Here is a 27,101-nt window from a genome sequence, read left to right as displayed (position 1 = left end):
AGAAGGGAAATGTGGGGTTGGAGCCCCTACCAGAGTCCCCACTGGGACACTGCCTAGTGGAGCTGTGAGAAGAGGGCCATCATCCTCTAGATCCCAAAATGGTAGATCCACTAACGGTTTGCACTGCGTACCTGCAAAAGCCACAGACACTCAACACCAGCCCGTGAAAGCAACTGGGAGGAAAGCTGTACCTGCAAAGCCACAGGGGTGGAGCTGCCCAAGACCATGGGAACCCACCTCTTGCATCACCATGACCTGGATGTGAGACATGGAGATCATTTTGTAGCTTTAAGATCTGACTGCCCCACTGGATTTCGGACTTGCATGGAGCCTGCAGCCCCTCCATATTGGCCAATTTATCCCATTTAGAATGGCTGTATTTTCCCAGTGCCTGTACCCCCATTGTATCTAGGATTTTACGGGCTTTTGATTTTACAGGCTCATAGGTGGAAAGAACTTGCCTTGTCTCAGATGAGACTTTAGACTGTGAACTTGTGAGTTAATGATGAAATGAATTAAGACTTTGGGGGACTGTTGGGAAGGCATTATTGGCTTTGCAATGTGAGGACATGAGATTTGGGAGGGGCCAGGGGAAAAAAGGTATGGCTTGGCTATGTCCCCACCCAAATCTCATCTTGAATTGTAGCTCCCATAATTCCCAAGTGTCGTGGGAGGGACCTGGTGGGAAGTAACTGAATCATGGGGGCAAGTCTTTCCCGTGCTGTTCTCGTGATAGTGAATAAGTCTCATGAGATCTGATGGTTTTATAAAGGGGAGTTCCCCTGCATATGCTCTCTCTTGCCTGTCACCATGTAAGACATGACTTAGCTGCTCATTCACCTTCTGCCATGATTGTGAGGCCTCCCCAGCCATTTGCAATTTAAGTCAATTAAACCTCTTGCCTTTATATATTACCCAGTCTCAGGTATGTCTTTACTATCAGCGTGAGAACAGACTCTTACAATGGGAAAGAGAAACAACAAAAGTATATTTTACCTCTGAAAAGAATAGGCTTAAAACTTGAAGAAACAGCCAAAGTGATTTTTAAAGTACATCTAACAAAAATTATGGGAGGCCACTGTTTTTGGACTAAGCTCCTGCACTAAGCCCCAAGAGCCAGACCACACCAAACTGAGTTACTCATGCTAACTGCCACATAATCATACTGAAACTTTAAAGAAGTAGTAGATTCTCAAAAAAAGATCAGTTTTTTCTGGAAACAGGCGATTCCAAACTACCGGAATCAGCATAATCAGAAAGTCTCCTCTGCTTGAACCCTAACAAAGAAGTAACCCGAAGTAACTTCTTGTTAACCAATCAGCTTTTTTTTTTTCTATTGTTCTGTTTCCTTGATCCTTTATAAAAGGCACAGTTCTGACATTGCCCAGTGGACGCTCTCAGTCTCTTTTATAGAATGGAGGCTGCCCACTTCCAAAATAATGAATAAACGCCAATTATATCTATAACTAAATTTGCTGTAATTTTGTCTTTTGACAGGTGCAAGATATAATTACAAGGTCACTTTGTAATATATCCATCGCTAAATGAAACAGAAAGCAAATTAAGTTAAAAGCAAGACAATAGATGTTAATTGCACTTATGTTGATTTTTGTCAGAAGAGACCCAAGTACTTCCTGGTAAGCAGCTTTCAATATAAACAAGAGCCCTGCACCTCTCTATCAGTTCAAAAATAGAATACTGAAACACTAGAAAGGTAACACCCAGGCTTCAGTCGCACCTTCTAGAACAGACTTTTCTAAATAGCCAATAACAGCTCGAGAAAGGGAGAAGATCAGACCTGCCTTTCATGCCCCCTATCCCAAGAGCAAGAGGTGAATCTTGAATACCTTTTCCTACCCAGAGGCAGAGAGCTGACTGGGGAGAGAGGCCAGCCATCTCCTCAGCAGGAGGATGAAGAAGCCAGGCCAACCCTTGATAGTAACCAACAGAATCACATGGGCAGAAGCAAACTGGAACGGCAGCACCAAAGGAGGTGTGAAATGCTGTGGTGAAAACTTCCTTCCTCCTCAACACTTATTCCCAACAACAAAAAAAACACCCACTACCATTTAATATCCAAAAGAGTAACTGGTGCGTCTAGCTCTAAAGATCTCTCACATGAAAGATGTCAGGTGGCCAGCAGCAGTGGCTCACGCCTGTAGTAATCCTAGCACTTTGGGAGGCCGAGGCAGGTAGATCACCTGAGGTCAGGAGTTCGAGACCCAGCCTGGTCAACACAGTGAAACCCCGTCTCTACTAAAAATACAAAAATTAGCAGGGCGTGGTGGCACAAGCCTGTAATCCCAGCTACTTGGGAGGCTGAGGCAAGAGAATCGCTTGAATCTGGGGGGGCAGATGTTGTAGTAGCCAAGATTGTGCCACTTCACTCTAGCCTGGGTGAAAGTGTGAGACTCCGTCTCAAAAAAAAAAAAAAAAAAAAAAAGATGTCAGGCACAAGCAGGTCTCAGGTTTCCTTCAAATTGAGGAAACTGATAGGCCTGCCAAAGACAGCCTATGTGGCAAGTAAATGCTTGTGATTAAGAACCTGAATATCAACTTGATGGGGTGTGTGCAGGGGAGGGGAGAAAGGGAGCGTACACGAAAACATTTGTGAATAAAATTAGTAATTACCTTCATTAGAATGTGTCTAAGTTTCTGATAGCACATTTGACCCAGAATTTATATGTATATTAAAGAAGACTCTTAGGCACTAACAAATATGGAAGGAGAGTGCTGAGGTTACTAGGATTTTATTACAAAGAAATGTCTTACTTCTATGCTTTCACAGGTGTCTCCACTAAGGTTATGTACAACTGACGCAAAAAATGGTAAAGAATTACTTCAAGCATAGGAAAATTCGAACTACATTAAGTACAGCTGCTTTGACTGCAATGTTCCAGGAACTGAAGGAGGTTAATGGCATGACAGATGCTTCCGAGACATGGGGCCTGCATGGTGGGCTGTCCATTGGCTTCCCTTGGAATAAGCAGAGTGTCGTGCCTTGGTAGGAAAAACTATTTCCTCAAAGGAAGCAATGATCCCTCAAGAACGCTGGACAGGGGTGAGCAGAATGCTTCCTTTCTGGCACTTTCCACATCTCATCATTGCCTTCTGCCCTCTTAGGTCCCAGGCGCTTTTAAAAATCAACAACAGCAAGACTTTTTCTCTTCTCTTTTTTGGCTACACTGGCATCATAACATTCTACTAGACTTTAACTCAATAATTCAAAGCTAAAAACCCCAACATTTGAGACTTGGTATTATTAAATAAATCACCTCCATTTTGGCAAATTTACATCTGTAACCAATTCATTTAAGGTAAGACTTCTCTATACTATGGAGAGGCAGTAAAACATTGGCGATAAACTCCATGATCTTGGGGAGTTCCTTAATCTCCCTAAACTTTAAGCTCCCTCATCAGTAAAACAGGAAAAGAGAAAATACATCTGCCCAGGGCTGATGTGAGGGACAAACAGGGCATTTGCTGCCCATAGGTGTTTGGCGGGACCCAGGCCCTAGGAAACACTCCTTCAATGTTAGTATCACTAGCAAATAAAATACCTTTCTTTCCACATAGAACTGGTTGAAAAGAACTAAAAATTTCAAACTCTTCAATAGCAGAAAGGCCCAAACCATCCCCATCTCTCCCTCTGCATCCTTTCACTCACCTTTTCCAACCTCTACAAAAAGGATGAGCAGAACCTGCCCCACTGTGAAGGACACAATCACATCTTCTTTTGTTCACTGCACAAAATAAGGCTATGAAATAGGAGTGTTGGTGGGAAAATGAACACACCTTTAAAATTCTAAAAAATAACATTATCATCAAAAGCTAAAGGGTGACTGGGTGGGCAGGCAACTTGGTCAGGAAAAGCAAGAGAGACAGAGAAGCAAGGGGCCCTGTCGTCCCCCATGGGGAGTATCAGGAGGGCTCCCAGGACTCCTGTGGAAGAGGCAGGCCCAGCCCGCAGCCTCTGCAAGCTCTAGACACAGGTGAGGCTCTCAGGAGTCGAACCCTCGCTGGTGACCAATGTGCGCAATGCCCAAGGTGAACGTGACAATATGACAGAGCTCTATGTCCTGGCATGGCACCAGATTTGAACTTCAATTGACTCACCGCTTACTTCCCTCTCCCTTTAAGTGAGAATGAAAAATCAAATGTCCTCTTCATCTTCTAATAAGTTTTTAAATTATGACACCTTTGAATCAAGAAAAAGGAAAGTTGCTGCGGCTTCTATATGTTTCTCCTAGGCCCAAAATTCATACAGAGAAACCCAAATAGCTGAACTAATGAAGTATGATTTTTTAAATTCTCAATTAATAATTCAAAATGTTTCTTCTGTGTTTTGAATCATGACATACACACCAAAAAAAAAAAAAAACCCTAAATTAGCTTTGAAGTAGCAATGAAATTAACTAATAAACAAAGTAGGGAATCCATTTCAGGGGTTTTTTTTTCTATTATTCCTGCAGAACAAAATGTAATACAAGACATAAATCATACATAAATTAGTATATGATGATCTGTGATGAGAAACCTTTGAGGCTACTCTTGTAATTGTTTTGGGGGGTTGTTTTGGTTGGTTGGTTGGGTTTTTTTGTTTGCTTTTTTTTTTTTGAGACAGGGTTTCGCTCTGTCACCCAGGCTGGAGTGCAGTGGTAGAGTCTCTGCTCACTGACACCTCCACTTCCTGGCCCAAGCGATCCTCCTGCCTCAGCCTCCCAAGTAGCTGGGATTACAGGCATAAACAACTGCTCCAGGCCTGATGTTACTACTGTAATTGTTTTGGTGCGCCGTAAACCATACTTGTATAAAACAGCAAATGTAATCAATAAATGTTGTGTGTGTTCTGACTGCTCCACTGACTGGCCGTTCCTCCATCTCTCTCCCTCTCCTTGGGCCTCCCTATTCCAGTGATTTGAAGTGGTGAGAGAATAAAGAGAATGGTAAGGAAAGAAATTTACAAAGAAGATTCAGCATGTGCAAGAATGCAGATGTATGAGAGGGCAAAAAGGCATTTATGAAACCTCAAACCACGTAGTGGTTATCACGGGGTGTGGGTGCTGCATATCTGCAAGGCTCAGGTTGGAATAGTCAGATGTTGAGCAGTGGAGGGGGACTCAAGGCATCTGAGGAAAAGGAAGAGTACAGAAAATCTCAGATTGAATGGAGAAGTTTGAGATAAAAAATATGGAAAGGGCCAGGCGTGGTGGCTCACGCCTGTAATCTCAGCACTTTGAGAGGCCGAGGCGAGCAGATCACTTGAGGTCGGGAGTTCGAGACCAGCCTGACCAACATGGAGAAACTCTATCTCTACTAAAAATACAAACTTAGCCAGGCATGGTGGCACATGCCTGTAATCCCAGAGACTAGAAAGGCTGAGGCAGGAGAATAGCTTGAACCCAGGAGGCGGAGGTTGTGGTAAGCCAAGATCGTGCCATTGCACTCCGGCCTGGACTACAAGAGCAAAACTCCGTCTCAAAAAAAAAAGAAAGAAAGAAAAGAAAATATAGAAAGAAGAGCAGATGAAGGGATGGAGATGATGCATTTGTTTGAGGGGGTACATCGTGTTTAAGGTCTGCTCCAGTTATCCAATGCTACATAACAAGCCACCCCAGAACTTAGTGGTTTTAAACAACAGCATTTATTACAGTCACAGCACTGCAGTTTGGGCATGGCTTGGTGGGAACAGCTATTCTCTGCTCCACTCAGCCTCAGCTGGGGGGACTTGAAGACTGAGGCCGGGGGCATCTGAAGGTGCACCCACTCACATGAGGGGCTACTGACACCAGGAAGACCTAGCAACTGAGGTTTCCTGGCACCTGCCTCCGTCTGTCTGGCCTCCAGCATGCAGCCTCAGGGTGCCTAGGCTTCTTACATGTTAGCTCAGGGTTCTTAAGGCAGCAGTTCCAAGAGAGGCATGCACAAGCTGTGTGGCTTTTTATGGTCTAGCTTTAGAAGTCACATGGTGTCACTTCCATCTCATTGTATTAGTTAGAAATACAAATAGAAAAGGCCAGCCCATATTCAAGGAGAGGGGAATCAGAACACCTTTTGAAGGGAGGAGTATCAACGAATGTGTAAACATGTTTTAAAACCATCACCAAGTCCTTGTGGGATGTCGATGTGGGTAGATTCAGGAGTGACATATGGATTTCTGAGAGAAAGAGTTGGGCAGGATATCAAGGTTTAGGAGACCTGAGGACATGTGATACTTGAAGCTATTAAGCTGTTTAGATGGCCCAGGAAAAAGAATAGGAGAAACATGGAGAAATGAGCATGGAATGTGAACATCTCAGGGGGGAAAGGAAGGTATGAATTAAGAAATGGAGTGCTGGACTTTCAAAGGCTGTGGGGATGCCAAGTAGATTGAGAGGGAAGAGTAGATACGGGATTTGGTGATAAGGAGCAGTAGTGGATAATGCTGAGAGATTTGGGCTCCGTGGATTGGGGTAGAGTAGAAGAGAATTGGGGTTGGGTTGAAGAGGAGTGGGGTGGGGTGGAGGAGAATGGGAGGGCTGGTACAATGGATTCCAGGCCTGCAGGAAGAGGGGAATCGTAAAGGGAAGGCAACTGGAAAGGGAGATTGCCCTTTGCCAAAATGGAGCTGATTATTTAATAATACCAAGTCTAACCAGTGATTTGAGGTTCCTGCTCCACTTTGGATTGGAGGGAATTCACAAAGTGCCTTTGAAAAGCTGGTTGCTTCATCAGACTTCACTACTTTTCAAATTTAATATCTATAGTCATCATCATGAACTTAATAATCCAGTCAAGAGAATGTCATCTGCAGTGACCACAGCCCCACCAGCCAGAGCCCAACCAAGCAGAAGATCAGGCTCCTGGAACCAGAGGCCCCTCTTGAAGGCTAAAAAACAAAAGGAAATAGGTTTGGGAAAGGATGGTAATGCTGGGAAAAATAAAACCCTAAACCAAGAGAAATGTGCCATGTCCTCTTCACCATCAGTCAGGATTTTCACTGAATCCCTGACACAATCAGCAGTGTCAATCCACTATAAAGTCACCAGGAGAGGCAGGCTTGGCCAATAGGTTTCCCCCTCAACAATGACCTGAAGAAAAGCACTGACCGACTCTCAGGTCGAGGAACTGCTGTTCTAGAATGTAAATCATTTCTCAAGAGAACCTGAGCAAGAATAGTTAACAAATCCAGAAGCTGCACAAATCAGTCCCATAGTCAAGACACCCCATGATGAAAACAAGCACTCACAACTTCAGGTTGGCCCTTAGAAATCACTGGTTAAAATTCTAAAATCACAGCGTTACTATAATTTCACTCAAATGTTACCTCTAGACTAAACTGCTTTTCTGGCTATAATACCACCCAGAGAAAGTATAATACTTTCATTTTGCAAATATTTAATATGTTCTTATTCTCTGCAAGGCTCTTACACATTAAAGTGAATTATTGCTTACAGACTTGAGCTTCCTGAAGGTCAAACTCTACGATATCACTATTAAAATACATTTTGCATTAAAAGCATCTTAACTAAAACCAGTGGCATCCACAGGCATAGCAAATCCAGTTATTCTCCCTTGCCTCTGGTTTCTGCTCTCATTTTACAAACACACACAAATGCCAAACTACTCATCCTCTCTACTGAGGAACTAAAAACAACAGTCAAATTTAATATCTATAGTCTATTTGCTTGGGAATATCTGCTTGGGAATAGCCAAGCAAATTCCCATCACTTAATCCAAATTTCCCTTTAAAACACCCATGACTTCTTCAAAGAGCAGTCTCCCTTTCCGGTTGCCTTCCCTTTACCATTCCCCTCTTCCCACAGGCCTGGAATCCATTGTACTGGCCCTCCCATTCTCCTCTACCCCACCCCACTCCTTTTCAACCCCACCCCAATTCTCCTCAACTCCACCCCCAAGCCCCATCCCTGGAACCCAAATCTTTCAGCATTATCTACCACTGCTGGAGTGGTGGATAATGGGGGTGGGGGAGATGCAAACATTCAGTCAATAGCAGCTTTCAAGTCCAAGTTCAAAGGTCAGGAATTTGGACTTTAGGAATTCCTTTCTGAAGACCCCAGCCAGGGCTGCTCACTTCCTCCTCGGCCAGGGTTATAAACCTCTCACAACATCCACTCTACTACAGCAGCCTAGTTGTATGTTTGTTTCTCCAGAATGGCCTGAGAGCAGGCTCAGAGCCTAGATCGCACCACTGCACTCCAGGCTGGGCAACAGAGTGAAACTCTGTCTCAAAAAAAAAAAACAAAAAAAAGAAGGAAATAACTAACTTCAATAGAAGAGCATCGAAAATGTGTTTATGAAGTACTTATTTAGCACTACGTCCAATATCTCACTTGTCTCTAAAGAAATAAAATGTTTCGTTTAAACTGGGAACCACTGAGTTAGCATTTTACAGAAATCTCTAATATTCAGTTTCAAAAATCAGTATCTATTGAGCACCAGTACTAGTAACAGATTGTACCTAATTTTCACGCATATGTGAGATACCAGCCTCAGAGAAGTTTAGTGACTTACCCAGTGTCTCACAACCAGAAAATGATGAAGCCCAATTTTGAACCTTGATACGACTTCAGGTTCAGTATTCTGAACTAACTTACAATTAATTCTGATGCCTAAGATCAGACACAGGCCAGACTCTGATATAGATACACTGCTTGGTGCTCCTTTCCATGGCTCCTACCACAGCTGTACTGTGCTTTTGAACAACACCTTTGCAAGGAAAAGGAAGATTGTCTGCAACTTTTATGTAGTATAGGTATAGGCTGAGTAAGGACATGTACTCTCTAGCCAGACATCACAGATCAAAATCCCAGATCTGTCTGTGCCAAGCTGTGTGCCCCTGAAAAAGTTATTACTCTGTCCCTTCATGCCCTGTTTCATTTGTAATGCAGGGATACTATTAGCACCTGCTCACAGGGTATGTTGTGAAATTTTTCAAAAATGAAACATGAAAAGCATTTAGACAGAACCTGGCATATAGAAAACAATAAATGTTGTTGCTGGTAACCACAGTAGTTGTATTACTAAAAATGACCCAGTAAAACCCCAGCTGGAAAACTTAAATAATTGTAATGCAAAGCTGAAGCTCTGTCACTTCAGATTCCAATTTTGTTTCAATTATTTGGAAAGAAAACATTTCTTTAAAAAGTATGAGATGTTCCTAGCCCTATAAACTAATTAGAAAATGTGGTTTAGGCCAGGCAGTGGCTCACACCTATAATCCCAGCACTTTGGTAGGCCAAGGGAGGAGGATCACTTGAGCCCAGGGGTTCAAGACCAGTCTGGGCAACATAGTAAGATCTTGCCTTTACAAACAATAAAAAAATTAGCCAGGCATGGTGGTGTGCGCCTGTAGTCCCAGCTATTCAGGAGGCTTAGGTCGGAAAATTGCTTGAGCCCATGAGGTCAGGGCTGCAGTGAGCCATGACTGCACCACTGCAACCCCAGCCTGGGAGACAAGAGCAAGACCCGATCTCAACAACAACAACAACAAAAATGCAGTGTAAATTTTTCTTGGACTCCAGATTATTCTCTTAGAGACAACAGATTTGGGATGAAGCTTTTGTAGGGCTCTCCACATCCAGCAGAGTACATCTGGGGAAGTCGTGACCATTCAGATTATGTTTCCTCCTATATAAAATGAAAATGTACCAGTCCTACCTCCCTGCAGCATTGAAAGACCGAAATGAGATAATATGTAGAAAATTAGTAAGAGTTCTGAAAGGCCGTGTGGTATCATCGTCATCATTATCATTCTGGGTTCCAATAAAATAGTATTCCATACAGAATATTCCAACTTCCACACGGAATATTCCAACTTCCATACTGAAATGGAAGACTGATCATCCCTTTGCTAAATGTCTCAGGCAGGCAAAATGTTTGCATTTTTCCCTCTTTACAGAATTTTTGTTCTGGTTCACTAGTAGCAAGCACTTTCCACTACTGTGAACATACTCCTTGCCCTTCTCAAATGTGTTTTTTAAAAACTACTACTAAAATGTGCTGAGACCATCATGTCTCCTAGGCTCAAAACACATTAGAAGTAAATAACTGGCTGGGCACGGCCGGTGGCTCACGCCTGTAATTCTAGCACTTTGGGAGACCAAGGCAGGTGGATTGACTGAGCTCAGGAGTTCGAGACCAGCCTGGGCAACATGTCAAAACTCCATCTCTACTAAAAATATTTTTAAAAAGCCAGGCATGGTGGCACACGCCTGTAGTCCCAGCTACTTGGGAGGCTGACGCACAAGAACCACTTGAGCCCTGGAGGCAGATGTTGCAGTGAGCCTAGATCACACCACTGCACTCCAGTCTGGGCAAGAGAGTAAGACTCTGTCTCAAAAAAATAAATAAATAAATAAAAGAGGTAAATAACTAACTTCAATAGAACAGTATTGAAAACGTGTTTAAGTATTTATTGAGCACTACACCCAATATCCTTTCAAGAAAAAAATTTAACCAACACTGTCTCTTCTACCTATGTATACACACACATTCTTACATACACACCTCAGGAGCAAAGTACCAATGTTGCTTCTATTTACAGATCAGATTTTCAGTGATTCTATGTAAGACTATAAGCGTATTTAGAACATATTCCTATCTCCCTGCCAAACCATGTTCCTTCTCTAATTCTTAGTCTTTTCTATCCAAACCCATCTGACTCTATTAATGCTAGAAGTCTTTGATTGATATATGTGCAATATGAGAAATATGGAGTACCTACTACATACTTGAACTGCATGCTGGGAATACAATGTAAGGCAGTCTCGTGTTCTAGTGACACTATTTCTAGCCAAGTACAGATTCTAGTGGGTTGGATAAACTACCATCTTTATTTCTTAAACCCTCCTGATTGGACCATAAGCTCCTTTTCCACACCACAATGCCTCCAAATAAACTAAGGATACAATGGGTGAAATTTCATCCTGTTAATAAGTTCCCAATCCAAAACTTTATCAAGAACACATTATATATATATATATATATATATATATATATATATATATTTTTTTTTTTTTTTTTTTTTTTTTAAGACAGAGTCTTGCTCCGTCACCCAGGCTGGAGTGCAGTGGTGCGATCTCAGCTCACCGCAACCTCCACCTCCCGGGTTCAAGCGATTCTGCTGCCTCAGCCTCTTGAGTAGCTGGGACTACAGACGTGCGCCACTATGCCCAGCTAATTTTATATTTTTTGTAGAGATGGGGTTTTGCTATCTTGGCCAGGCTGGTCTCAAACTCCTGACCTCAAGTGATCCAGCCACCTCAGCCTCCCAAAGTGCTGGGATTACAAGCGTGAGCCACTGAGCCCGGCCTTAAATAATTTTTAAAACTGACATTTACATGTGTATAGCTGTAACATGAAACACACTCACCATGCCTATGAGCCAAGGCATGTAAATTAGTAGCCTGTCTGAAATCACTATTTTTAGTACCAATTACAAGTGTCTAAAGAGAAAAGATACAAAGAAGGAAGTACCGAAAGCCACACAAAGCCATGCAAATTACCCCCAAAATGTCACCTGGAAAATATTTGCTCCTAATACTGTATTTTGTTAATAAAAATAACATTAAAAGATCCACCATAACCAAAATGATAAGCAAAATAGAAAAAGTAAATATTTGCCACGGAGGGAAGGTGGCAGAGAACAATGAGAAGGCAAGACACACTAAGATCCCGATTGTAAAAAGTAGATAAGTAACAATCTCAAGAGGGAAATACAAATGGCTAATAACATCTATAACCTCTCTAGGAAACAGATAAATTGAAGCCTATAAGCTCTGTAATTTTATTTTAAGGAAATGACTAGAGAAACTGAAGCAGAAGGACTCCTTGAGCCCAGGAGTTCAAGGCTACAGTGAGCTAGAATTGCATCACTGCGCTCCAGCCTTGACAACAGAGAAAGACTCTGCCTCTTAAAAAGAGAAAAGAAAAAAAAGACAAAAAAGGCAATTTATGTAATAAAAGATCTGCAAACCAAACACCCAATAAAGGGTTAACATCCAGAACATATATATATAAAAAAAAGTCCTATAACTCAACAACTAATCTTATCAAAAACAGGCAAAACAGTCTTGCACAGTGGCTCAACACCTGTAAGTCCAGCACTTTGGGAGTCTGAGGCAGGAGGATCACTTGAGCCCAGGAGTTCAAGGTTATGGTAAGCTATGATTGAGCCACTGCACTCCAGCCTGGGTGACAGAATGAGACTGTGTCTCAAAACACAACACAACACAACAAAACAAAACCAAAAATGGGAAATAACAAGTGTTGGCAAAGATGGAGAGAAACTGGAATCCTTGTGCACTGTTGGTGCACATGCAAATTGGTAAAGCCATGATGGAACACAGTATGGAGGTTCCGAAAAAATTAAAACAGAATTACCATATGATCCAGCAATCCCATCTCTGGGTATATATCTAAAAGAAGTGAACACAGGCTCTCAAAGAGATATTTGCACACTCATGTTCATTACAGCATTATTCACAATTGCCAAGATGTGGAAGCAACCTTACTTTCCATTGACAGATACATAATAAAGAAAACGTAGTACATATATACAATGGAATATTATTCAGCCTTAAGAAGGAAATTGGGTCACATGCTACATATACATGAGCACCGATATCATGCTAAGTAAAATAAGCATGATTCCACTTATATGAGGTATCTAAAGTGGTCAAACTCATAAAATCATAGTTTCTATGATTGTTACCAGGGGTAGGGGATGGAGGAATGGGGAAGTTGGGAAGCTGTTGTTCAATGGGTACAGAGTTTCCATTTTGAAAAATGAAAAAGTTTCAGAGATCTGTTGCACAAAGAGGTACACATAGTTAACACTATTGTACTGTACATTTAAAAATGATTAAAATGGTAAATTTTGTTATGTATTTTTTACCACGAGAAAAAAAGGGCAATGATAGTTACGTTTTCCAGAATGAGATTCAGTAACAGGCATCAAAAGGCTTAAATATATTCACATCCTTTGACCTGTCTATGGAAATTTATCTTAAAACAATTTCTCTTAAAGCAGTATCATAGCTAAAATGGAATGTAACCTTACTCCAGGAAAGAAAGAGTTAAATAAACATTTGACTAGTGGAAGAGTGCAATCATCAAAACTTATAGTTTGGGGAAACTTTTTTTAATGATGTGGTAAAATTCTTATTATCAAATAATATCCAAAACAAAACTGTATGTGTAGTATATACAGTATAACCCTAATGAACATATATTGGGGTATTGAATAAAGAAACAGACCAAATTCTAACTAAGAGAGAGAGAGAAAGAGAGACAGACAGACAGACAGAAAGGGGAAAGTGGAGAGGAGAGAGAAGGAGAAAAAGATCTGCCAGCATGATTTTTGTTGAATTTTCACCTGGATAAGTTGATTCTAATGTTCATTTGGAAATAAAGTCTGGCAAGAATACCTAGAAAAAAAAAAACTGACAGAAAAAAAAAATAGAGTAATCAAAGCAAACTAGCCCTTCCAGACATTTTTACATTTTATGATAACAAACTAGGTTTAGCTGCTGGCAATGAACATACACATAAAGAGAAAAGAAAAGAATGTAAGCACTTAGTACATGACAACAGTGGTATTTCAAATCAATACAGGAAGAAGCCATGAGTCAATTAATGGTGTTAGGCATTCGGGTGGCCAATTGGAGGTGGAGGTGTTAAGATTTATACCTCACATCTTATTATCAAAACAAACTCCAGATTGAGGAAAGATTTAAACGTAAAAAATAAAACCATAACAACATAAACTCAAAGTTAGGAAGGCAATTCTAAAAATGATTCAAAAGCTAGAATCCATAAATGAAAAGAGCTATTAGTTAGACTGGGCATGGTGGCCCACTCCTGCAATCCCAGCAATTTGGGAGGCCAAGGCAGGTGGATCACTTGAGGCCAGGAGTTCAAGACCAGCCTGGCCAACATGGCAAAACCCCATCTCTACTAAAAAATACAAAAATTAACCAGGCATGCTGGCACGCACCTGTAATCCCAGCTACTTGGGAGGCTGAATGAGGAGAACTGCTCGAGCCTGGGAGGCAGAGACTGCAGTGAGCAGAGATCATGCCACGGCACTCCAGCACTCCAGCCTGGGTGGCAGAAGGAGATACTGTCTCAAAAAAAAAAAAAAAAAAAAAAAAAAAAAAAGCTATTAGTATTTCTTCTTGGTTAAAAAAAAAAAAAATCACTATAAAGTCAAAAAAGGAATGGAAAGCTACCAAAAAAAATTAATTCATCTCATAAACAGGGGCTACATTCTATAAAACACAATAGAAAAACTGGCAAAAGATATGGACAGATATTTCACAGAAAATGCAATGTAGATTGTAAACAGATCAAAAGACGTAAACATATACTGAGAAATCATTTGTCCCCTATAAGGCAAGCAACAATGGAAAAGTGTGGCAACATCCTGGCCACAAGGCATGGGAAAGAAAACGCTTACACATGCTGGTGGAAGTATAACTGGCACCACTTCTATGGAGCAGAATTTGGCACTATCAAAATTGAACAGCCACATTCTTCTAAGAATTCTTCCTACAGACACACTGGCATTTTTGTGGAATGACTTGCATACACATACATTTGCTGCAGCTTTGTTTTAACAGCAAAATATAAGAGTAAAGGAGTTCAGAACAGGACATCCCAAAACATTCCACTTTAACATGCTGATTATTTTGGGCTAAAGGCACTTGAAAAACAGCAGGTGTAAGAAGGCCACGCAAACCTCTTCTCTTTTTCCTGAAAGCAGAAGATGAAGCTCCCGTATGAAAGATGCCCTCCCTCTGTGAGGAGGAAAGAAACATTCTTATCACAGGAAATCCAAGCCCAAAGAAATCTGCATGAAGAAACCTTGCTAAACTAAACCTTACCTTCCTAGTTACTTTTCCACAACTGCCACTCTTTTTTTGACCTAGTATATAATCAATCAGGCCAAGCCACTTCCTTGAGTCTTCATTCCTCTTGTGAGGGTAAAAGGTGTGTAATATGTAAAAAGCACTAAATAAAATTTGCATGCTTTTCTCCTGTTAATCTATCTCATGTTGGTTTAATTCCTAGGCCTCGCCAGAAACCCTAAAAGGGTAGGGAGAAATTTTTCCTCCCCTACAAGGCAAAATGTAAATGTCCGTCAACAGGGAAAAAGTTAATTATCTATAACAGGATATAAAATGTTACATCTATAAATACATACATACAAATGGCCATTAAAAATGGAGCTGCTCTAGGCCAGGCGCAATAGCTCGCATCTGTAATCCAGACACTTTGGGAGGCTGTGGCAGATGGATTACTTGAGGCCAGGAGTTCAAGATCAGCCTGGACAACATGATGAAACCCCGCCTCTACAAAAATAGAAAAATTATGGTATGGGGGTGCATGCCTGTAGTCACAGTTACTCAGATGGCTGAGGCAGGAGAATCACTTGAACCCAGGAGGTGGAGGTTGCAGTGAGCTAAACTGGTGCCATTGCACTCCAGCCTGGACAACAGAGAGAGACTCAATTTAAAAAAAAAAAAAAAAAATTGGAGCTGTACTATATAACCTTATGTTGAATGATTTCTAAAACCTATACCATATTTAAGTGAAGAAAGGTGCTAAACAATTTATGTGCTAGTTTCTATCACACACTCAAATACCTATCAATGCTTTATACATATGCTTTATACATGTGTATGCATACATACATACACAGAATCTCTGAATGGATAGAGAAGAAAATGGTAGAAAATGGTTGTTACCCAAGAGAAATGTCCTGGGAGACAGAAATGGGAGGGAGATTTATTACTAATTTACAAACTTTTACTCCTTTTGAATTTTGTATTATGTGTATTTTTTTTTTTTTTTTTTTTTTTTTTTTTTTTGAGACAGAGTTTCGCTCTTGTTGCCCAGATTGGAGTGCAATGGCATGATCTTGGCTCACCGCAATCTCCGCCTCCTGGGTTCAAGCGATTCTCCTACCTCAGCCTCCCTAGTAGCCAGGATTACAGGCATGCAATACGCCACCATGTCTGGCTAATTTTGTATTTTTAGTAGAGACGGGGTTTCTCCATGTTGGTCAGGCTGATCTCAAACTCCCAACCTCAGGTGATCCGCCCGCCTCGGCCTCCCAAAGTGCTGGGATTACAGGCATGAGCCACCATGTCTGGTTGTTAAAGTGTATTTTTTTAATACACTTAGGGTTTTTTTAAAAGGGCAAGTTATAAAATGCAATATTCGGTAAGAAAGTTGTGATTTGTTGGCCAGGCGCAGTGGCTCACACCTGTAATCCCAGCACTTTGGGAGGCCAATGAGGGCAGATCACCTGAGGTCAGGAATTTGAAACCAGCCTGACCAATATGAGGAAACCCCATCTCTACTAAAACTACAAAAAAATTAGCTGGGTGTCGTGGCGTGCGCCTGTAGTCCCAGCTACTTGGGAGGCTGAAACAGGAGAACTGCTTGAACCCAGGAAGCAGAGGTTGCAGTGAGCCAAGATCACGCCACTGCACTCCAGGCTGGGCGACAGAGCAAGCCTCAGTCAAAAAAAAAAAAAACTGTGATTTGTTTAAAGCATAGATACATGAGCAGGTATAAATTAATATGCTAACTACGATTTCTCGTTCTCAGCACAGGATTATGGGTAATTTTCTTTTTCTCCATCAATATTTCTGATTTTTCTAAAATAGACAACTATTCTTAGGTTCCAAAAGGCATTTTTACATTCTAACTTTTTTAAAACCTCCACTAAATATTAAAATTCCTTAATCTGTTGGAAACATTTTTCTAATAAAAATACATGGCTACAATTACGGTTTCAGCACAGCTGGTACCCACTAGTTTAAATAAAATTTGGGAATGTCTCAGAAGAGAGATTTCACAACAGTCAATAATTAAAGCAGAAATAATTAACCCCAAAAGGAAAATAATCTTAGCCTACAACAAAAGACTCAGTAGCACAGAAGTTCCAGGGATTGGCCGGGCGCGGTGGCTCAAGCCTGTAATCCCAGCACTTTGGGAGGCCGAGACGGGTGGATCACGAGGTCAGGAGATGGAGACCATCCTGGCTAACACGGTGAAACCCCGTCTCTACTAAAAAAATACAAAAAACTAGCCGGGCGAGGTGGCGGGCGCCTGTAGTCCCAGCTACTCGGGAGGCTGAGGCAGGAGAATGGCGTGAACCCGGGAGGCGGAGCTTGCAGTGAGCCGAGATCCGGCCACTGCACCCCAGCCTGGGCGACAGAGTGAGACTCCGTCTCAAAAAAAAAAAAAAAAAAAAGGAAGTTCCAGGGATTTGGGTGTTCTGTTTGGTTTTGCACTGTAAGTGAGTGTATTTGTTTTTATTACATGCATACATTATTCTGTTTTGAAATCTTGCTAAAAGATCACAACCCCTCCTACCACTCAGCTTTTCCCCTAGGGACTAGGCAGGCTGCCACATAAAAATAAATGCAGGAAGTGAAGAAGAGCTAACAAAGACATCAGCACCATATGGAAATCGAGAAACTGTTGACCAAATAAATTAACAGCCTGGGTGGGTCACGCCCAGAGACTTGCGAGTAGACCCTCAAAATTGTTATCCATTATTCTCTACATTTGCTTTACTTTTAAATAAATGATACCCCACTTTTCTGTTATTTCTACGGCACAATTACAATGTTAAAATGATAGTGACATATTATTGTGTAATTCTTTTTTTTGAAGCCTTTCCTCTCTCCCTAGTTTTTTGGCCCCAGGAACCACTCCTCTTCCCCTTGAAATTATGAAGTTGTTTTTTTTTTTTTTTAAATTCAAACTAGTATAATGTGTAGTGGGCTAGATGACTGTCACTTCTATATAATAGTGCTAAACTAAAGGTTATGACTAACATGAGAGCACTCAAGTATGCATATTTATTCAGCTCCATAAAAAGTAGTCAGGAGGGTTTTCTACACAATGTATGCTCTAGTTAGCAGCACTGCTCTGTCAAAGTAGGAAACACTACACAGTAAATGTGCTGCACTGAGCTTAATGCTTGGAAACTCTTGAGAGGCATTATGAAATTTAACGTATTTTAAATCATTTGATGTTCACTGAACTCTCACTATAAGCAGAGTATTGTATTCAAGTCCTAGGTATGAGAGAAAGTAGAAAAACAGCAGAATCTGGGCCTGATACTACAGAGTATTAGAATACTCATGGTTGAAAACATAAGGAAAACTCTGTGTTTATTTTAAAACTTTACAGCTCTGTTAAGTACAATCAGTAGCAAGAACAGATTTTTTGATAGCTTCACATAAGAAGGTTGAAAGAGGCAATTTCAAGAGATAAATGCACATAAGACAAGAGGGAGGGCATTTAATTTTGCATCTAGAGTTTCATTAGGGATTTTTTGAGGGACAAATGTAAGAAAACTCCATGTACATTACAAACCATTAAAAGTTCAACAAATCCTAAAATTTTCTGCTTTGGTTTTAAATATGTTGCCAAAAATCACAATTCAGGAGATAATCACAGAGTATGATAAACCTTATTTCAGCCAACACAGTTTGCTAGTGAACATCAGGTTTAAAATCCCAGGTTCTGCCTTTTCCAGTTTAAGGCAGGAGTCTTGCTCCAGATTCATTTAAGGCTGAGTCCACCCTACTAGTTCAAATATCTTCCATGTAAACTTACCCTCCAAGCCCGGCACCGCCTTATCAGCAACTTTCTCTGGCTAAGTTCTGCTTCTTGAGAATACAGAGGGAAAACAGAACAAGAGAAAGCAGGAAACAAGAGACGGATTTGGAGGGACACAGAGGTTACCATGGCTGGGGCCTGCTCGCTCATCTTAGGCAGTCAACACACATTTCTGAGCACCTACTGTGTGCACTGGTAACATAAAGATGAAAAGGCAGGTAGGCAGATGGAAGCAAAGTAAGGAATGGCTAGGTGGGTTTGTTTTTTGTTTTGTTTTGTTTTGTTTTTGAGACAGAGTCTCGCTCTGTCGCCCAGGCTGGAGTGCAGTGGTTTGATCCAGGCCCACTGCAACCTCTGCCTCCTGGGTTCAAGTGATTCTCCCACCTCAGCCTCCTGAATAGCTGGGACTACAGGCCAGTGCCACCACGCCCAGCTAATTTTTGTATTTTTAGTAGAGACAGGGTTCCACCTTTTTGGCCAGGCTGGTGTCAAACTCCTGGCCTCAAGTGATCTGCCTGCCTCAGTTTCCCAAAGTGCTGGGATTACAGGCATAAGCCACCCCACCCAGCCTTGGCCACGTAGTTCTAACACAGCAAAGCTTGGGAGTAAATGAACTGACCCTCCCAAAGCAGTGCCTTCATTCTGAGCAGAGTCCTCCACCCCAACCAAAGAAAATATGGGGAAAATATAGACAGGAAAAGACTCATCTTACAAGCTAAAGATATGAAAAAAATATGTCTTAGAATGAGACACTTAAACTAGTCCTATAAAAACTACACAAAATGTATTACCAAGTTGGAATACTGCAGTGCTACCAATGACTGTCATTCTTACCACCCAAGCTAGAACACAAACACCATTAAAACTAGTTACTCCACTCACGTAAGTAAAACACAGCCATTTAATTTACTTTGACAAGTACCAGTTATTCTAAAAACATCATTATGTTAAATGACAGTGTAAAACAGATTAGTAACAGATTAGTATACAAACACCAGTGGACACGTTTGTCATCATGTCTCCCCCATCCTGTGTCGCCCCCATTGAAAGCCAGACAGACATAATGCTGACTTACATGGTGGCCTCTAAGCCGGCTAACAATATATACAAGACATGTGACAAGCTTTCTGACTCAAACATTTGCATGTCTGCTATGTGCAAGTCATCATGTTACCCAACTAAGGACAAAGATGAAATATGTTTCTAACCTCAAGAAGCTTAAAATTTAGATAATAATGTGTATGTGTATATATATACATTATACATTACCTGTATAATGTATGTATACACATAGATAATACATATAAAGCTTATTATAATGTCTATAAGCACTTGTGTTAAGTGTGAAATTAATCTGAAGGGGAGCGAGGAAAGCGTTGAAAGACTCCAAAGATTCTATCTTACAAGTAATTGAAAGTAAAGTACAGGCTTGGCCCAGTGGCTCACACCTGTAATCCCAGCACTGTTGGGAGGGCGAGGTGGGTGGATCACCTGAGGTCAGGACTTCGAGACCAGCCTGGCCAACATGGAGAAACCTCCGTTTCTACTAAAAATATAAAATTAGCCGGGCTGTGGTGGCGCATGTCTGTAATCCCAGCTACTTGGAAGGTTGAGGCAGGAGAATCGCTTGAACCCAGGAGGCGGAGGTTGCAGTGAGCCGAGATCGCGCCACTGCACTCCAGCGTGGGCCACAGGGGGAGTCTCAAAAAAATAAAGTACAAGATAGTATATTTGGAATATGGTTTGATTTACATAAAAATGTGGGCCGGGCGCGGTGGCTCAAGCCTGTAATCCCAGCACTTTGGGAGGCTGAGACGGGTGGATCACGAGGTCAGGAGATCGAGACCATCCTGGCTAACACGGTGAAACCCCATCTCTACTAAAAAAATACAAAAAACTAGCGGGCGAGGTGGCGGGCGCCTGTAGTCCCAGCTACTCAGGAGGCTGAGGCAGGAGAATGGCGTAAACCCGGGAGGTGGAGCTTGCAGTGAGCTGAGATCCGGCCACTGCACCCCAGCCTGGGCGACAGAGCAAGACTCCGTCTCAAAAAAAAAAAAAAAAATTGCACACATGACGGCACATACTGGAGGAAAATAAGCAATACATGAAAACTTGTGTCAGGGCTCAAAACAGGAGTGATTCCTGTCCTCACTTCCCAAGATTACCTACCTTGTTTTCTTTCTTCAGCATTTATGTATGTTTTTAAAATCGTGCCACACACATCTGCGTACAGTCAGTGGCTTATGATCAGCAGAGATCTCTAGGATGAAACAATATTTAAATCTGAAAACCATGCCCTATTACTGCTCTATTTGGGGGCAATTTCACTTGAGTTGTTTTCAGAAACAAGTGCACCCAACGCTATGGTAAATTAGACTGAAGGTTTTGTGTTGTGGGATTTCACCCTTCCTACGAAAAGCTCCCTTCCCTCAAACCCACGGACACCACTCCACAATTTGGGGGTTCCTAGTATGATAAATATCTGCCTTCCAAACCCTCCATGGGCTCAAACGCCACCAAAAATCCTAACCACCTGAACTTAGAAGAAGGCGCAAAGTCTTAATTTATGAGGGAGAGAAGGGTTTCCCACCTGGAGGGACGAGAACGACCCACTCTCCTCTGTTCCTGGTTCCAGTCACTTACAAGAGCCGGCTGTGCCGTGCTCCCTTCACGCGGTTTTCCACCCAAAGCGCATCACTGCCGCCAGCCCCTGACGCTAGCCCCTTCGCCACCTCCCAGAACCTTCCCTCCCTCTCCCCCACACACGCACACTCACACTCAGCACATGCACACTCACACTCACTCACTCACACACGCAGCCCCATCTGCCCCCGCCAGAGCCGCTCCTTCCAGGGCCCCAGGATGCCAGATCCAGATCCAGGAGATGCAACTTGCGGCGCCGGCCCAGGAGGCTCGGCACCTGCTCGGGCGCCGGGCCGCGCGCAGCCCGGCGCCAAGCCCAAGCCCGAGCCCAAGCCTGCGGGGTCCGCGCCCTCACCTTGCTCGCCGCGGTCCATGTCTCCAGCCCGCCGCCTCGCGTCCTCTGCACCCCCGCCGCCTGCAGCCAGTCCCAGCTCGGATCGCCCGCCGCGCCGCGCCGCGCAGAGCTCCTCCTTGCCTCCGCCGGCGACTCCCGCGAAGTCCCCACCCCCAGAGGCGTCGGGCGCGGCGGCGCCGCCCGCCCTCGGCCGGGAGCGCTTTCCCGGGGCGTCACCCAACCACCTGACCCGGCCGACCTGTGCGCTCCGCCACGTCGGCGCGGGCGGCGCAGCGCGAGGAGGGCCGGGCGCGCCCCTACTCCCGCACCGGCTGGAAGTCGGCCGGGAGGAGGGAAGAGGACGGCAAGGAGATGGACTCGGCCATGGAGGCTGCGTGGAGCCTGCTTGGGAACCGCGATGGCGTTTGCCTTCCACCATCAAGTTATTTATAAAATCAAAAGTTTCCTCCGAGGCCTTGGAGCTGCCCCTTCTCTGCATCTGCGAACACCTACTTTCCTATACTTACAGTAGAAAACACAGGAACGTTATTTAGAAATGCCAGTGGCTCTTTTTTCTCTGTATTTTATTACCTAAATAATGCCGTATGATGTCTTCTCTAACTAGGTCATAAACAAGCATAGGTAAAAATTGCAAAGAATCTCTTGAAAAATTATATAGTCCTTTCCACAGAATGCGGATTTTTTAGGTGACAAGCTAGGAAGATTTCCATATAATAAAAACCTGTTTTGAGTGCAGGACTGAGGACAACATTCAAATGAATTAAATCAAATGAAATTAATTAGATTGGCCGGGCGCGGTGGCTCAAGCCTGTAATCCCAGCACTTTGGGAGGCCGAGACGGGCGGATCACAAGGTCAGGAGATCGAGACCATCCTGGCTAACACGGTGAAACCCCGTCTCTACTAAAAATACAAAAAAACTAGCCGGGCGAGGTGGCGGGCGCCTGTAGTCCCAGCTACTCGGGAGGCTGAGGCAGGAGAATGGCGTAAACCCGGGAGGCGGAGCTTGCAGTGAGCTGAGATCCAGCCACTGCACTCCAGCCTGGGTGACACAGCGAGACTCCATCTCAAAAAAAAAAAAAAAAAAAAAAAAGAAATTAATTAGATTAACCGGGCCGGGCGCGGTGGCTCAAGCCTGTAATCCCAGCACTTTGGGAGGCCGAGACGGGCGGATCACAAGGTCAGGAGATCGAGACCATCCTGGCTAACACGGTGAAACCCCGTCTCTACTAAAAAATACAAAAAAACTAGCCGGGCGAGGTGGCGGGCGCCTGTAGTCCCAGCTACTTGGGAGGCTGAGGCAGGAGAATGGCGTATACCCGGGAGGCGGAGCTTGCAGTGAGCTGAGATCCGGCCACTGCACTCCAGCCTGGGGGACAGAGCGAGACTCCGTCTCAAAAAAAAAAAAAAAAAAAAAAAAAAGATTAACCGAAGGTCAGAATTATCAGCGGAGATCTTTGGAAAATGCGTGTTGAGGCGTCGTGTCCGTTGATCAGTTTGAAGTTCCTGTAACAATCCAGTTCTTTTCGTTATTAGCCTTAACAATCTGTTTTCACAGGGTTCTGCAGTTACTCCTCTTCCATGAAGTCACTTTGATTGTATGGGTCGTGGTCTTCAGATGGTGTCTAAATTTCATAAGTCATCTGAGGCTGCAAATGAACTGGGCTTCTTTTCTGTATTGCTTGAAGTTGAGCCCGAAGCATTGTGTAGCACTCCACAGACAACAAAGAAGCAGTTATTCAGATGTTTTTAAATTACTTATAGTTACCTGAAGTGACTCCATGCTATTAATATCTCTATACTGTGGCGCTGTATGTAAAGTGTAGCGCTCTCTAGCCTGCATCTTCCAGTGTCTTCTGGTGACGTTTACTGTTTCACTCAACCAGATGTAATCTCTTCTCTTTGAGTCCTTCTACTCTCACTGCACTTGGCTCCTCTCCTGTGACACTCACCCCAGCGCTGGTGCCAGGATGCTACCAGTGTTTGTTTCACAGTCCTATTAGGTTACAGGCTCCAGGTGGTAAAGTCCTTAAAATGGCCTAATAAAAAAAATCAAAAAACAGGCCTGGCGCGGTGGCTCACGCCTATAATCCCAGCACTCTGGGAGGCCAAGGCGGGTGGATCACTTGAGCTCAGGAGTTTGAGACCAGCTTGGCCAACATGGTGAAACCTTGTGTCTACTAAAAATACAAAAAGTAGCTGGGCATTGTGGCACACGCCTGTGATCCCAGCTACTCAGGAGGCCAAGAGGAGAACTGCTTGAACCCAGGAGGCAGAGATTGCAATGAACTGAGATCGCGCCACTGCACTCCAGCCTGGGCGACAGGGCAAGACCCTGTCTCAAAAAAAAAAAAAAAACAAGTTCCAGGTGGGCAAAGATTATTTTGGATTTTGGTCATCTCTGCATCCTTTAATTCTACCATGCAATTCATAAATATTGTAATTTTAAACCAGGCATGGTGGCATTTGCCTGTAAACCCAGGAGGCCAAGGCAGGAGGATTGCTTGAGCCCAAAAAGGTGCAATATGATTCTTTACAAATTTTTTTAATGTAACATTAAGGTAAATTTTGGCACCAGCAGAAAATTCTGTATATGGTAAAGAATTTTTGACTAGCTGATACTGAGATCTATTGTATAGAGATAAACATCTGGAGAGACAATCTGTCAATGTACTAATTTGTGGACAAATAAATAGCACTTGAACATGAGTGTCCATTAAAATATTTATTCTGTTTGTATCTGTTTAACTTACTGTATAGTGATGAACTTGTTATGCATGCTGAAAGGAAAAAAAGTCTTGTCTTTTGAAGAGTTTACAGAGTAGTTCACATGCAGCAGAGATGGCTAATAGCCTACCTGATAAACAGCTTTCCTGTTTTCCTTCCTAAGAGAACCTAAATATTGTTTGGAGTGGCAATGTGCCCAGCTGAAACACTGGGCACTTGAAACAGCCTTGCAGCTAGGGGTGGGTCTCTCTCATTAATATCCGATGAGATGTGAGCAAACTGTACTACTTGGAATCTCCAAGAAAACATTTAAAAAGAAGACAGACTTGGCAGCATTACTTGGCCCTTCACCCTTCCCATTCCTGCCTAGAGAGGCAATAGCCATTTTGCAAACACGAGGAAGAAATTCACAAGCCAAGGATGGTGGAAAGAACCCAAGAATCCATGGCATCAGAGACCTGCTTCTTACAGGAAAAAAAATAAATGCCTGGCTCTGTAAGGCCACTATAGTTGGCTTTCTGTTAGATGGAGCCAAATGCAATCCCAAATGATAGAATGTGCCGTATAAAAAATGCACTCTGGCATGCACCCACGTAGGTGGATACATGCAATCCTGAGCCTTAGAGATAGATTAACTTAATTTTCTCTTTGAAGTTAAATGAGCACTGTTCATACTATAAATATCCTAGTACATGATATTTCCACAAAAGCCTGCTTTTCTCTTGCGTCTTCCTACTACATGATATTTCTACAAAAGCCTGCTTTTCTCTTGTGTCTTTCTAGTACTTCATTTGTTTTCTTCTGACAGAATCTGCGCTTACAATTTATGCTGTGTTACTTCTGAAATGAACAGGTCTTATGTTTTAGCACTCTGAGGAATCTCTGGAGAATGACTAGCACTTAAACAGAGCACCTGGGTGCATTGAGCTGAACCACATTTAAAAGGCTCAGTACAGGAAAGAAACACTAGATTTACTTTGTGGTGTTATTATTGTTGATGGGAACATGGATTTTTTTTTAAGTTTCTTTTTTCAAAATACTCATTTGTGGGTGAAATTTCTACAAGAAATTGTAAACTCCCCCCAAAAAAACAAATGCACTGAAGCAAATCAAGGTATTGAAAAGGATAGATAGAAACCGAGTTATGTAAGTGGAAAAACTCTATACTCTGCCTTCATTGTATGTACCTTCCTTGACCGATAGCCAGCAGAAATCACACAGAATGTGTGGCAAGTGGAATACTTTCTGTAGTCCTACCCCTCACATTTGTGGGGACGGGGGTGAGGATACAAATGGAGGCCCTGGCTTTCTCTTCTGGCTTTGTCCTTTCACTTTGACTCCGTCCTGCACTGGGCCGGCCCACTCCCTTGTGCTTGGATGCCTTAGGACCTATCCCATCTCTATCCACCCTTTCCCATCAGCCGAGCCTTGGCCATACCTCCATTCTAGGGTTGCACTAAAAAGGACTGTCCTGGGAGAAAAGGCGAAGGCCTTGACAACAGATGTTGGCCAGTTTAGGCAAGAGATTTTGTAGTTATAGCTACCAGATGCACAGTCGATAAAGAGGGGGTAGATATTTGATGCTAGGGACTGCTCATCAAGGAGAACAAAAGTGGGAAGTCTCTATGGGGCCCAGGGCACCCAGTGGAGGGGCTTCAGGTAGCCTGCGTCTAGGGTTGCCAGATAAGATAAAAGGACACCCAGTTCAATTTGAATTTCAGATAAATGACAAGTAATTTTTTTAGTGTAAGTATATCCCTGGCCAGGAGTGGTGGCTCACGCTTGTAATCCCAGCGCTTTAGGAAGCCAAAGTGGGTGGATCACTTGAGGTCAGTAGTTCGAGACCAGCCTGGCCAACGTGATGAAACCCTGTCTCTACTAAAAATACAAAAAATTAGTTGGGTATGGTGGCACATGCCTATAATCGCAGCTACTCAGGAGGCTGAGGCAGGTGAATCACTTGAACTCGAGAGGTGGAGGTTGCAGTGAGCCAAGATTGCACCACTGCATTCCAGCCTGAGTGACAGAGCAAGACTTCATCTCAAAAAAAAAACCAAAAAAGTATACCTTACAGTATTTGCAACATACTTAAATGTATATTTAAATAAAATATAATGTATTATTTATCTTAAATTCTTAGCAAGGTGTCTTATATTTCTGTTTGCTAAATCTGACTACCCTACCTATGTCAAAGGGTAGTTCTGGCTCTCTGATTGTTCAAACAAATGAAGGCATATGATACCACAATTTTGAAAATTGTATCATCATCCAGGAGAAAGACAGACTCTTCCTGCTTGAATCATGGTAGTAAACAAAGGGATGAAGGTTAGGAGGCCCAAGGAATCAAGAACAAGTTTTGGAGAAAAATTGATTTATTGTCAGGTAATGAACATTTTTTTGCTTAAGATAATTGAATAACTGTCTTATTGTATCCCCTTAGCCATGTAAGAGACTGACTGTGAATATGAAATAAACAACTTTTAAAAATGTGTAGAAACAGGTACTGGCAGGAAAGAGTACTTAACACTAATGGAGGTTGGACACGTAAATACCTAAACATTAACAGGAAACGATCTCACACTATTGATTTTGGCTATGTTAAGAAAAGCCATAGACTACTTAATCTTTCTTGTATGTTTTTAAGTCACTCTGGATTCTGCGTATTTATCAAATTACATATGGGAACTGGGTAGGGAAAGGAGTGCTGGGAGAGCCATTGTCCCTTTTCT

General features: G+C 42.7%; 1 protein-coding gene across 4 annotated transcripts in view; it reads right to left on the bottom strand.

The window, feature by feature from the left end:
• LOC105483537 (tumor protein D52) overlaps positions 1-22,139 on the bottom strand; it is a 137,246-nt gene extending 115,107 nt beyond the window's left edge. For 3 of the 4 annotated variants that reach the window (XM_011744416.3, XM_024793337.2, XM_011744418.3), the window contains exon 1: positions 21,647-22,139. In XM_011744416.3, coding sequence (XP_011742718.3) covers positions 21,647-22,124 — 478 coding nt within the window. In that variant the 5' untranslated portion in view covers positions 22,125-22,139. Of the gene's footprint in view, positions 1-13,999; positions 14,097-21,646 lie in introns of those variants that run through there. The other variant, XM_071068068.1, reaches the window with a different exon arrangement.
• Between the last annotated feature and the right edge of the window lie 4,962 nt (positions 22,140-27,101).

Source organism: Macaca nemestrina, chromosome 8 (genome assembly GCF_043159975.1).
Source record: "Macaca nemestrina isolate mMacNem1 chromosome 8, mMacNem.hap1, whole genome shotgun sequence".
In the NCBI taxonomy this organism is placed as follows: Eukaryota; Metazoa; Chordata; class Mammalia; order Primates; family Cercopithecidae; genus Macaca; species Macaca nemestrina.
The sequence above is the reverse complement of the archived record's forward strand: the minus strand, read 5'-3'. Positions and strand labels throughout refer to the sequence as shown.